Source organism: Pituophis catenifer, unplaced genomic scaffold (genome assembly GCF_029215685.1).
Source record: "Pituophis catenifer annectens isolate HBS135680 unplaced genomic scaffold, rPitCat1.0.hap2 SCAF_1, whole genome shotgun sequence".
NCBI classification, from domain to species: domain Eukaryota; kingdom Metazoa; phylum Chordata; class Lepidosauria; order Squamata; family Colubridae; genus Pituophis; species Pituophis catenifer.
Genome location: NW_027256881.1, coordinates 307,611,505 through 307,623,545, shown reverse-complemented (window position 1 = coordinate 307,623,545; position 12,041 = coordinate 307,611,505). Strand labels below are relative to the sequence as shown.

At 38.5% G+C, this 12,041-nt stretch overlaps 1 protein-coding gene across 1 annotated transcript in view; it reads left to right on the top strand.

Annotated features, from left to right (window-relative positions):
- BTBD7 (BTB domain containing 7) overlaps positions 1-12,041 on the top strand; it is a 50,991-nt gene that overhangs the window by 28,588 nt on the left and 10,362 nt on the right. The window contains exons 3-7 of the mRNA XM_070931520.1: positions 3,395-3,603; positions 5,705-5,780; positions 7,582-7,742; positions 8,125-8,268; positions 10,597-10,786. Of these exons, the coding sequence (XP_070787621.1) occupies positions 3,395-3,603; positions 5,705-5,780; positions 7,582-7,742; positions 8,125-8,268; positions 10,597-10,786 (780 nt within the window). The remainder of the gene's footprint in view (positions 1-3,394; positions 3,604-5,704; positions 5,781-7,581; positions 7,743-8,124; positions 8,269-10,596; positions 10,787-12,041) is intronic.

Here is a 12,041-nt window from a genome sequence, read left to right as displayed (position 1 = left end):
GTTCAAAGAACCGGTAGCAAAAATCCCTGCGCCCCGCCCCCATGCCCAGCTGAACCGCGCAATCATCAGAGGCTGTTTTTTTTTCTTTTAAAACCATTTTTTCTACAACCTCTTCAGCCGAAAAAATGCTTTTAAAAGCCTCTGATGATCGCGTGGCTCAACTGCGATTGTCAGAGGCTTTTAAAAGCATTTTTTCTACAACCTCTTCAGCCGAAGAGGCTGTAGAAAAAAAAATGCCTTTAAAAGCCTCTGGCGATCCCAGCTGAGTTGCCTGATCATCAGAGGCTCCTAAAAGCATTTTTTTCTGCAACCTCTTTGGCTGAAGAGGCTGTAGAAAAAAATGCTTTTAAAAGTAAAAAAAAAAAAAAAAGTTGGCCACGCCACCCAGTCACATTACCACCCCCCCACCAAGCCACGCCCACAGAACCGGTAGTAACAAATTTTAGATTTTACCCCTGATCAGGACCCCATGGACAATGTTCCTCCAGGCCTTCCTGTCCTCTACTGTCCTTGGGAGTCCATTTAAGCTTACACTGACTCCTTCGGTGACTCCATCCAACCACATTATTCTCTGTCATCCCCTTCTTCTTTTGCTCTCAATCATTCCCAGCATTAGGCTCTTCTCCAGTGAGTCCTTCCTTCTCATTAGGTGGCCAAAGTATTTGAGTTTCATCTTCACGATCTGGCCTTCTAAAGAGCAGTCAGGGTTGATCTCCTCTAGGACTGACTGGTTTGATATGTATGATTCCCCCTTTTCTGAAATAGATAATTTGATTCCACCTTTTCTGAAATATATAAATATCAGTGCATCTCTTTGGCTCAGGGGGCAGCTCTGAGGTTTAGAGGAGCAGCTCTCATGATCCTTTTAGTGAGGTCTCCTCTAGCCCTGTACTATTTATATAATAAAAAGGGCTGCAGTGAGCCTTGATCATTTGCCTTGTGACCTATGTTTTGATTCCCCAGAAAAAGTGGTGATTTATTCCAGATTGGTATAGCTGAGGAGGATCCAAAATTAAGTTCTTTATGGAGACATGGACCAATCTGCATCTTGCAGCTAATGGTGGGAACATACGGTATGTGTTGGAGGCAGAGCTCTGCTTGAGTGTAGGAGACGCTTCTCCTGGCAATAGAGGCAAATCTGTGGAGGATTACGTCTGCCAAATCCTGAAGTCTAGACAGGCAACATGTGAGAAATGGGGAGGTTAGATTGCTGAATTAAATAGCTAAGAAAACATTAACTTTCTTTGTTCCGTTTCTAATTGATTCTGCTGGACATGTTTTCTGCTGTAACAAATGCTACATCTCTACTGAAGTATTAGGTGGGCATTTAAAGGTACTTTTGCTATTCACTAGACAATCCATGACTTGGGTCATTGTTTCAGAGATATTTCCTTACCTAAACAGAAAAAAAACAACCTCTGCAGCCAGGCAGGCCAAAAAAAAAAATTCAGTGGCAGTGGGAGCAACATTCAACTTCCTGTTGGCTTCCCCATTGAATTTTCTTGTGGGAAGCTGGCAGTGAACTTGGAAATCTTCCTTCCTTTTTTCTCCCCTCCCTCCCTCCCTTTGAGTCATCTATTCAAAGATGCTTACTAACTGGATTCCTCCGTGCCTTCAACAGTAACACAGCTTCTGATAGACAGCCTTCACTGGAAAAATTGGGATACATTCAGAGATGTGTCTGCCTTGAAAATAACTCATGTATCCCATAGTCAAACATCAGCACAGGAAATGTTTTATGACATTTTGCATTATGTCATAAAGTGCTTTATAATACTGCTTATGAAATAAAATGTTTTATATAATATGACAAATTTCAATTCCACAGGAGTCACGGGTTCCAGATTTTGAACCCATTTTGGAAATTAGCCCATTTGAAGTACCTCAGTTGAAAATGTTTTACCTACGGTGCACCATTTCACCCAGTTAAATATTACAGGAATCAGAGTTTAATAGTATATAGGTTGAACTACTAAGCACAGTTAGCAAAAATAACTCTTGATTATGTTTGTTGATTAATGTGGTTTTGTGAAAAACAAACTATATATGGATGATTTGCAGGGGTGAAATCTACTTACCTTCCTTACCGGTTCAGAACTGCATGCATCAGATGTGCGCCCATCACAGGCGCGCGCAGATCTTCTGCCCATGCGCATGCGCAGAAGGTAAAAAACACATTACTTCCTGGTTAAAAGCAGGAAGTTATGATACCTGGGTGGGTGGGCGGAGCTTCACTCCACCATCACTACCGGATTGTCGAACCACCAGCCAAGATTGCTACCGGATCAAGCGATCCGGTCCGATCCAGGAGAATTTCACCCCTGATGATTTGGCTTATTTGGAGTCCTGGAAAAGAGTTTGTGTGTGTGTGTTTGTGTGTGTGCCAGGGTGGATAAAAATCAATTTTTAAAAAAAAAATAAAAAAAATCAGATTTTTTTAAATTTAAATTGGATTTTTTAAATTTAAATTAGATTTTTTTTTGTTTTTATCAAATTTATTTTAATAAAATGCTTTTGGAGTAAAAATCTATGTAAAGATAGTTTTCTATTTAAAATACATTAATAATTTAGTTTATTCAGCATGAAATAGAGTTTAGTTATGTAGCTTGAGGCTGCATATTCTGCAATATTGGGACTGTCAGTGAGTCAACAGCAGGTCAGAGGAGGAGCCGCTGTGGGACAGAGATGACAGTTGCTCTTTAAAAATTATGATTTAAATCGAGTTAATTTAAATCAAGCCTTTTTACTAGTGATTTAAATCATGATTTAAATCAAATCCACCCTGTTGTGTGCACACATGTGGATGGAGATAGATATTTTAAATTGCCCCGTAGGAGGCATGATCATTGTATTTACTTCGTTTGTGTGGAATCTGGATTTAGTTTCGATATCCTCAGTTAAATGATCTCTGACAGTAATTGGGGGAGAGGAGGGCAGAATCCTGACAAAGATAGTAAACTGCTATTTCTAGAATATAAATTTGACTACAGGTAGCCCTCATTAAGCGTACAGCGACCATTTGCAGTTATAATGGTGATGAAAAAATAACTCTGCAATTAGTCCTCACATTAACAACCTAGGCAGGCCTTCAAAGCAAAGGAAAGCTGAAGTAAAAATCATAAGCACAGTCACAGTTTCACTTAGTGACCACACCACTTAAGTGAGCTGCTGGTCCCACTTGTGGTGGAGGACTACCTGTAGTTACTTTTGAGACACTATGCCTATTGCAGCTGTATAAATAAACAGATGTTGACAGGCCAGTTTTTAAAAGAGCCTTGCTTAAAAGGACAGTTGTAGTTTTACTTATGAAACTTTCTGATCACAGGGCTTCTACTGAATAATGGCAGTTCTTGAACAGGTAAACCTCATTAAATGGTATGTGTTCTTTGTGTAGGCTGCGAGGATATTATTGCTGAGAGCATCTCACTGGAAACCTTAATTGCCGTTCTCAAGTGGAGCTCCCAGCCTTATGGCTCCAAGTGGGTACACCGCCAGGCCCTGCATTTCCTCTGTGAGGAGTTTTCCCAAGTCATGACTTCAGATGTCTTTTATGAACTTTGCAAAGACCACTTGCAAACTGCTATCCAGTCAGACTACTTACAGGTAATTGTTTCTTCCCATTCAGTTACTTTTATGAAGTGCTGAATCAGGCTTTCTTACTAATGATATGGAACAGAAACATGCAGATTCTAAAACTTTGACCACTGGAGAAAAACAGAAGAAGCAAAACCTTGCTTGAATTACTGTGTGCAGAACGGGTTCTTCCTCTTCCCTTATTCTGGCATTTATACACACAAGTTGCTTGCAGAGGTAGTGATTAAGGAAAGCATTCTCCTTTCCTGGCATATAACCCAGCCCAAACTGACAGTATAAACTATTGCTTGAAAGCCTAATAATAGCCTAGAAGCAGTTGCAAATTATTTTAAGTGAAACTTCTTTTAGGCTTAATTTTTGTCTTGCCTTTTCAGAGGTTTATAGAAATTATATAGTAGTCTCACACTAACAACATACATTTGTGGCAAGAAAATGGGAAATCCAGGCTCCTCATTGAAAAACACTAAATCTCTTTGATTTTGATTACTTTTCATTCCTCCACACTCCTAGTTCAGTAAATGGAAAAAAAACTCCATTGATTGTTGTTACCTAGTTCAAAAATGTCTCTCATCTGTATTACATATTACCTTGAAAAATAAATCTTTGTATGCTTTTTTTGCTCTGATTACATAACACGAAATTTGGAAACTTTGGTTCATATACTTGTCTTATTTTTCAATTCTCTTCAGCTTCAGAATAGTTAAAACAAAGTTCTTTTAAAAATCAGAATGTCAGTCATATTTCTATACATGTTATTAAATATCAACTAGAAGCCTGTGGTTAGCTCCAATTTCTCTGTCCCCTGGCTTCTTTTGGCATATCAGGAACACTTAGAAAAGGAAGTGGTTTGGGATTATATTTATCTTGTTTCATTTAAATATTTCCAAAGCATATAATATGCTTAGAGAAGGACCAACATGTTAACTCATGCTTGCCTGGAACAAAGCAGGAGAAATAAGAGAATTTCTTGCTTAAACATCCACAAATCCATTTGGCGGAGATGAGATGCAGGCAGTGGCATCTGCACGGTCTATGTGTCAAGATGTGTCAGCCCTTCCAGATAAACCAGACAGGAAATGTGACTGGATGAGCTAATTTTACTTCATTGTAAGGCTCCATTAACCGAATCTTGCAAGTCTGGAGGTACAAACTTCCCACCACTAGCTTTAACCGCCTGATCAATTAGGGCGAGACTGTTAAACCACTGGGGGCTCCTATCTGTCTTGGCTAGCTGTTTCCTAGGCAGCATCTCTTCCCTTTGTTCTCCAAGGTCATCCACATATAATATTACAAGATTATACTTGTGACTATGCAATCAAAGCCCCTGCCCTTAGTACGCACATATACAAAAAGCAAGGTGGGGGTGGGGGGAAGTTAAGTCATACAGTTGCATTTGTCATCTTTGAGTTTTTTTATTTCTCCTTTGGACACCATAATCTGGTGTCCTATTGATTCCATAATAACAATAATGTATTACATTTACATGCTGCCTTACTCCAGTACTTCTGCCGATTCTTAGTGATTCATCAATGCACTTTTCAGTTCTTCTGCAATGCAATGCAGGAAGCAGGATTTCATTTCAAGAATGGGGATGTTATAGCTTTGTCTCTTCTTTATATTTCACTCATCAAACTGCTTTGAGTGTTTAAAAAGAATTAAAAATGCTAGCATTTTACAGAACAAAATACAAGAAGATGCAACACATCCCCACCAAAAAAACATTACATCAGCAACAAGCAAAGTCCAGATACACATTATTATTAGATACGTTTGTGCAACAACTGGACCTCAAAGACACCCTCGGGGTTATTGTTTGAAAGAGAATGAAAATTTACACACACGTAATGAAAAGTAGAATACTTTAACAAAGTTCCTTTGTCAAATTAGAAGTGCTGGTAATAAAAACTGTAGGAGTTTGACTAAAATGCATTGAGCAACAGTAGCATATTGTGTTACAAATCTTTGGCATTAAGGAGCTTAATTAGCTGTAATTTATTATTAATCTAAACTTCATTAGAATAAGCACTTTGGATCTAAAAGTTAATTTGATGATGCTGTGTGCCTAAAACTGTGTTTTTTTAATGCTTTGTTTTAAATCTCCCTTCAATAGGCGAGTGAGCAAGATATCTTGAAATACCTTGTGAAATGGGGTGAACATCAATTAATAAAAAGAATTGCAGATCGAGGTAGGTGTTTAATAGATACTATCACTGTTAATAAGGAAATTCTCATATTTAATCTTTAAATGCTGACCGAAACATGCTTTTTAGTATGAAATACAGTGCTTATGAAGTTAATTTCATTAATTAATTAATTAATTCATTGTATCCACTTTTGTCTACAATACTACTAATATTTCTGTGGCAGAAGCACTGAAGTGCTTACGTGGTGAAAGGATTTGCTGGTGACATTACCATTGCCCTGTCTATAAATAGCAGCAGAAATTAGCTAGGCCTTTTGGCACATTGATGTACAGTATGTTGTAGTTATCCCCTGCAACTCTGAAATTCCTTATATATTCATCTGTATATGTGTTGTATGTGTGTGTTTTGTGCCAACAGAATTTAACTACCTAATAAATGTGTGTACAGGTGATGCCCAATTTACAACCACAGTTGGGACTGCAATTTTGGTCATAAGTCGCTGCGATCGTAAGTTGAGACACCACCTGACTGGACTCAATTTTATAACTGTTTTTATAAGCAGGTCACAGAAGTTGTTAAGCAAATCATGTGTTCATTAAGCGAACCACATGTTCATAAGTGTGAATCCATTTTATCTAATTGGTGGTTTTTTGCCAGAAAATGGCAAAAGAGGACAGGTTGTAAGTAACTTTTTTCAATTATGACATAACGTTAAAGGACCAGTTTTAACTTAAGGACTATCTGTCCCATGCTTTTTCTTTAAATCAGAATATTGAAGGAACAACTTCAGCACATCCCTGATAGACCAGTTTACCAAGCGACCACATTTAAATGTAGTCCATATATTTGACTGGTGTAGTATATATTGCAGGGATGATGATAATGTTATCCATCCAGTCATGTCCTACTCTTGGAAATTCTATGGCCAGGTTCTCTACATCTTCCAGTTTTGCACTGCTTCTTTGAATTGTTCAGTGTTTTGGCTGGTGTCAGCTTTGAAAGTATATTGTAGTGATAAGAAGGCGATTCTAAGTTGTTATGACATTAAAATCCTAAACAAAGTATAAATCAGCATGGGCCTCCCAAACTCTCTTTTCTGGTCAGCAGAGCCCCTTCCACCCACACAGAAGTCAGAAAAACTGTATGATGAACATTAAGATAAGCTTAATACAGTTTTTCAAATAAAAGGAAAACAATACTGTCCCAAAAATCAAAGGCCAAAAAACTAGAGAATTCTTGCCCCCGTGTTTACTTCAATGTTAGCTTTTAACATCTCTATTTTAGGGAACATAGCAATAGCACTTAGACTTATATATCACTTCATAGTGCTTTCCAGCTGTCTCTAAGAAGCAGTTTACAGAGTCAGCATATTGTCCCCAACTATCTGTGTCCTCCTTTTACCGACCTCAAAGGATGGAAGGCCGAGTCAACTTTGAGCGGTCAGAATCGAACTCCTGGAGTGAGCAGTGAGTTAGCCTGCAGTAATGCATTCTAACCATTGCGCCACCACGGCTCTTTAATACAGGCTTATATGTAAGTAACACTAATGTTACTTAAATGACAATAGGTCTCAGATCAGCTTACAGTAAAAATTAACCCAAATCAAAGAACTAAAGCCATTTTTTAAAAAAAACTTTAAAAATAGCATTTTTTTAAAAATAAATAAATTTAGAAGTTCTTTTATTTGGGTTAATTTTACAGTAAGCTGGTCCGAGACCTGATTTTTATTTAAGTAATGTTCATAAGTAAGAAATAATAAAACTTTAGAATAAATATGTCTTTAATCAATTTTTTTTTTAAAAAAATAGAACACCTAAGTAAAACAACTTATTTAATTTCTCAGAACCCAATTTACTGAGTGGCACAGCTCACAGTGTGAACAAGCGTGGTGTAAAGAGGCGAGATCTTGATATTGAGGAATTAAAAGAAATCCTTTCCCCTCTCTTACCGATTGTCCGCACTGAGCACATCCTGCCTATGAACAGTGAAGTACTGACAGATTCGGTAAGTATATTTTAAAGTTTCCTTTGAATCCTGCTTCAGCTTTTTATGCTGCTGTCCATGAGAAAAGTGCAGAAAAAAATGGGCCGGGAAGAGTCCACTCAGGTTCAGGGGCTTTTTCTTTGGTGATATCCAACAAGATCATCAAATCACCACCAAAGAACAGATCTCTTGCCCCTGATTTAGGTTATTATATAAAATTTATTGTGGTTTTGGAAGCTTTTGGGGGTACTTGCTCCGATTCTTCAGTCAGTTGTTGTGTTTGATTTGGTATGGATACAATTCAGTTATTCCTTATGGGTGACGCTCAACAGGTTGTACATGGTTGCTGTTTTATACTTAAAAATAATGGTTTACCTTTCTGATGTGATGTTTTCTTTTAAAGATGAAAAGAGGTCTCATTAGTACACCTCCTTCAGACATGCTGCCAACAGCAGAAGGTGGAAAGTCAAATGTGTGGCTGCGACAAAAAAATGCCGGAATTTATGTGAGGCCGAGGCTGTTCTCACCATATGTGGAGGAGGCTAAGGTAAAATGATGTATTAATGCTGCCATCCATCTCATAAATAGCTTGCAGTTACCCAGCCTGCCATGTAACTCATCTGACCAAGGACGTTCTATATTCAGAATGATATTTAAAAAGTATTATGAGTTTGAAGTGCAAAAGTGTTTAAGATGACTTTGAAACCTGTAACAGACCTCTGCAGGCAGACATCAATATTTCTGAATGTTAAGTCTTCCTTTTCTCAGGTTCTCATCCTGGATTCACTAAGGATTCTTTGCAGTATATGAGTAACTGATATATTAGAGCAGGAGTGTCAAACTCTATTTCATTGAGGGCTGCGTCAGGGTTGTGTTTGACCTCAGAGGGTTGTGTGTGTTATGGCTGGGGTAATGGTGATACGGGACTTGTGTTGGGGGCACCTGTGGTGGCCAAGTGCTAAAGCAGGATTCCCTGAGACCCTCCCTCACTCTCATTATAATCTTCCTTCCTTCCTTCCTTCCTTCCTTCCTTCCTTCCTTCCTTCCTTCCTTCCTTCCTTCCTTCCTTCCTCCTTTAACTTCTTTTTCCTTTCTTCTCCCTTCCCCTCTTTCCTTACTTTTCCTTCCTTGCTCTCTTCCCATCTTGCCTTCTTTTTCTTTGTCTTTCCTTTTTCCCTTTCCCCTTTTCTGTCCCTTTTTGCATGCTCCAGTGCAAGGGGGGAAACATTTCTCCTTTTGTTTTGTTTTTAGTTTGTTTTGCTAGCCTTCTGCCAGCAAAAATGGAGCTGAATGGGGGCTCGTGTGCCCCCCCCAGCTCCTTTTTCATTGGCAGAGGGCTTCAGAAAGCCGTCCAGGCCAAAAATAGGGTGCAGGGGGGCATACGGACCCCCCCAAGCTCCATTTTCGCTAGCAGAAGCACTGTGAGCCGGCCCTTTGCTGTTTCCAGGCCAGCCATGCTGGCCAGGTCTAAGCACCCTGCGGGCCGGATCCAGCCAATGGACCTGGACACCCATGAATTGGAGGCTAGACAAGCTTCCATCTCCTTTGGTGTCTCCAAAAGAACAGGATTTCAGATCTTTTCTTCCATGCAATTACTCTACCTGCTGAACACATTTGAAAGATTGATTTAATCTCTTCTCATCTCTTCTGAGTTTTCTCTGAGCATGCACCTTCCTATTCACCACATACACGTGTACACATTTGCAGAGACTTTCCAGCTTGTCTAGACAGAGGAAGGCATCCTCTTCCTAAACAGAAATGAGCCATGACTGTCAGCTTCCTCCAGTGTCTGGAGGAAGGAACTATGTGCTTTCCTTTACAAGAGAAAGGATGACAGAAGAAAGCAGGGAACAACTGCATGCTTTACCCCTCTTGGTGGATGTCTTCCTCTATGGACTGATTTCAAGAAGAAAGTCTTCCCGCCTCCTTCCAGTCCACCAGAAGTGTAAGGAGAAAAAATTCAGATCTTTGATGCAATTCAGTTTCCCCAGAATATCATACATGTGAAATTTGATCTTGTTTTCTGTTTGTATGGTACTTAAGACAGTATGCATTATAATGCAAATTTTGTATGAAGAAATTTTTTTTTTGCACCCTTGTTCTTTGTACAGTGAAATCCTTTGGTATTTTTGGTTATCAGCAATATTTCAGGTAATGTGCAGGTGGCCTTGTGTTTGTAAGATTGATAAATTAATCTTAGACCCACATTAGCAAAGTAGCTTCTTTGAATATTAGTGAGCCCTTAAAAGTCATCTGAATGATTTACATGAAAAAAGGGATTAGTGACTCATAAGAATGGAAGCTTTCCATATTTAATGTAAAGAATGTATAAAATTATATGTAAAGGAAACAAAACTATATTTCCTGAAAAAGTAACATTCTATTATCTATTCTTATCTACCATTATATGGTCTTTTTTTTTTAAAGGCTATATCTAGTCCTCGGCTTACAACAGTTCATTTAGTGACCGTTCAAAGTTACAACAGCACTGAAAAAAGTGACTTATGACCATTTTTCACACTTACGACTGTTGCAGCCTCCCCATGGTCACGTAATTAAAATTCAGACGCTTGGCAACTGACTCATATTTACGACAGTTGCAGTGTCCCGGGCTCATGTGATCCCCTTTTGTGACCTTCTGACAGGCAAAGTCAATGAGCAAGCCAGATTCACTTAACAACCAGGTTACTACCTTATCAACTGCAGTGATTCACTTAACAGCTGTGGCAAGAAAGGTTGTAAAATAGGCCAAAATTCACTTAGCAACAGAAATTCTGGGCTCGGTTGTGGTCGCTAGTCGAGGACTACCTGTATATATTCCCTTTTTATTTCGGTACATTAGAGCAAAACATTTCTTTTACCTTTGTTGTTTCAGTCACTTTTGGATGAGATGATGGTGGAGCAGACGGACCTGGTCCGTTTACGGATGGTTAGAATGTCCAATGTACCAGATACTCTCTACATGGTAAACAATGCTGTTCCACAGTGCTGTCATATGATAAATCACCAGCAAATGACCAGTAATCAGTCCAGTCCTCCTTCAGTTGTAGCCAATGAAATTCCAGGTATGTTTCTAAGCCAATTCATAAATACATCGTTCTTGGTTGTGAAATTCTTTAACACTGAAATACCAGAGTTTCATCAAAAAATAAAAATAGGAGGACAAGTGTATGATAATTAATATAGGGTCATAATACCCTAATAATTTTTAACAGGCTCAAGGTTGACTCAGCCTTCTGTCCTTTCTAAGGTAGGTAAATTGAGGACCCAGTTTGTGGGGGCAATAAGCTGACTTTGTATAAATATACAAAAGTATGAAGGCTATTGCTTAACGCATTGTAAGCCACCCTGAGTCTCCGGAGAAGGGCAGCATATAATCAAATTTAAAAAAAAATAATAATTTTTAACAGGGTATTTCTAGATGTCTTCACTGCAAAGCAAAAAAAAAAAAAAAAAAAAAGAATGTGGGAATTTTGTCCTGTGCCAGCTCGGTCCACTGTGAATATGTTAATAGAAAAAAAACCATTTCTTCCTTTTTCCCATTTCTGTAGGTTTAGACAGAAATAAAACGTATTAGTTCATCCATGATGTGTGCTTGCATAATACATAAATTCATATCAGTTTGGTAGTTTTGATTAACGTAAGACTCACTTTAAAAAATACATACATTTCTGCATAATCAAAAAAGAATATGGTGGATTTTTATGTTTGACATATTCGTATTAAGAAGTACCACAGAGATTGTTGATATAAAACAAGATGAAGGCATGGTCGCTTCAAGTTTGGAGTACAGAATGTGTATCAGAAGAGGCATGAATAGTGGACAGTGTTCAAAGGTTCTTGTGATGCCAGAAATTCTTATGGGCATTCTTCATTTAAAGTTTATGTATAAGAGGAAGACTTTTATAAAGCAGCCCTCCAAATGCTGACCTTAATTGATGCTAATCCAAGAACTAAGCTTAAATGAACTGCCAAAGCTGAATTTCAGAGGGACAAGTCTGGTGCCAGCGCTCAAGAATTAGCTTTTTTGTCAGTTGCCAGTATTTTGTTGGAAATACAGGTATCTGGTCCTGTTCTTTGCTTTGCTACTCACAGCAATCCATCAGTGGTAAGAAAGAAGAAAACAGGATGCCCAGATTTGGCTAGAAAACTTGCTTTTTATTGCCTGCGTTCCTTCTCATGCAGAAAAATCCTTGGGAGTTGTGCGTAACATAATAAAAGCTGAATTGCATAGCTGCCACAGTTATTTTGGTTTATGATCAAGAAAATTGTTGTTGAACACAAAGAGTCAACCCTTGAAATTAATTCCAGTCACTGGAT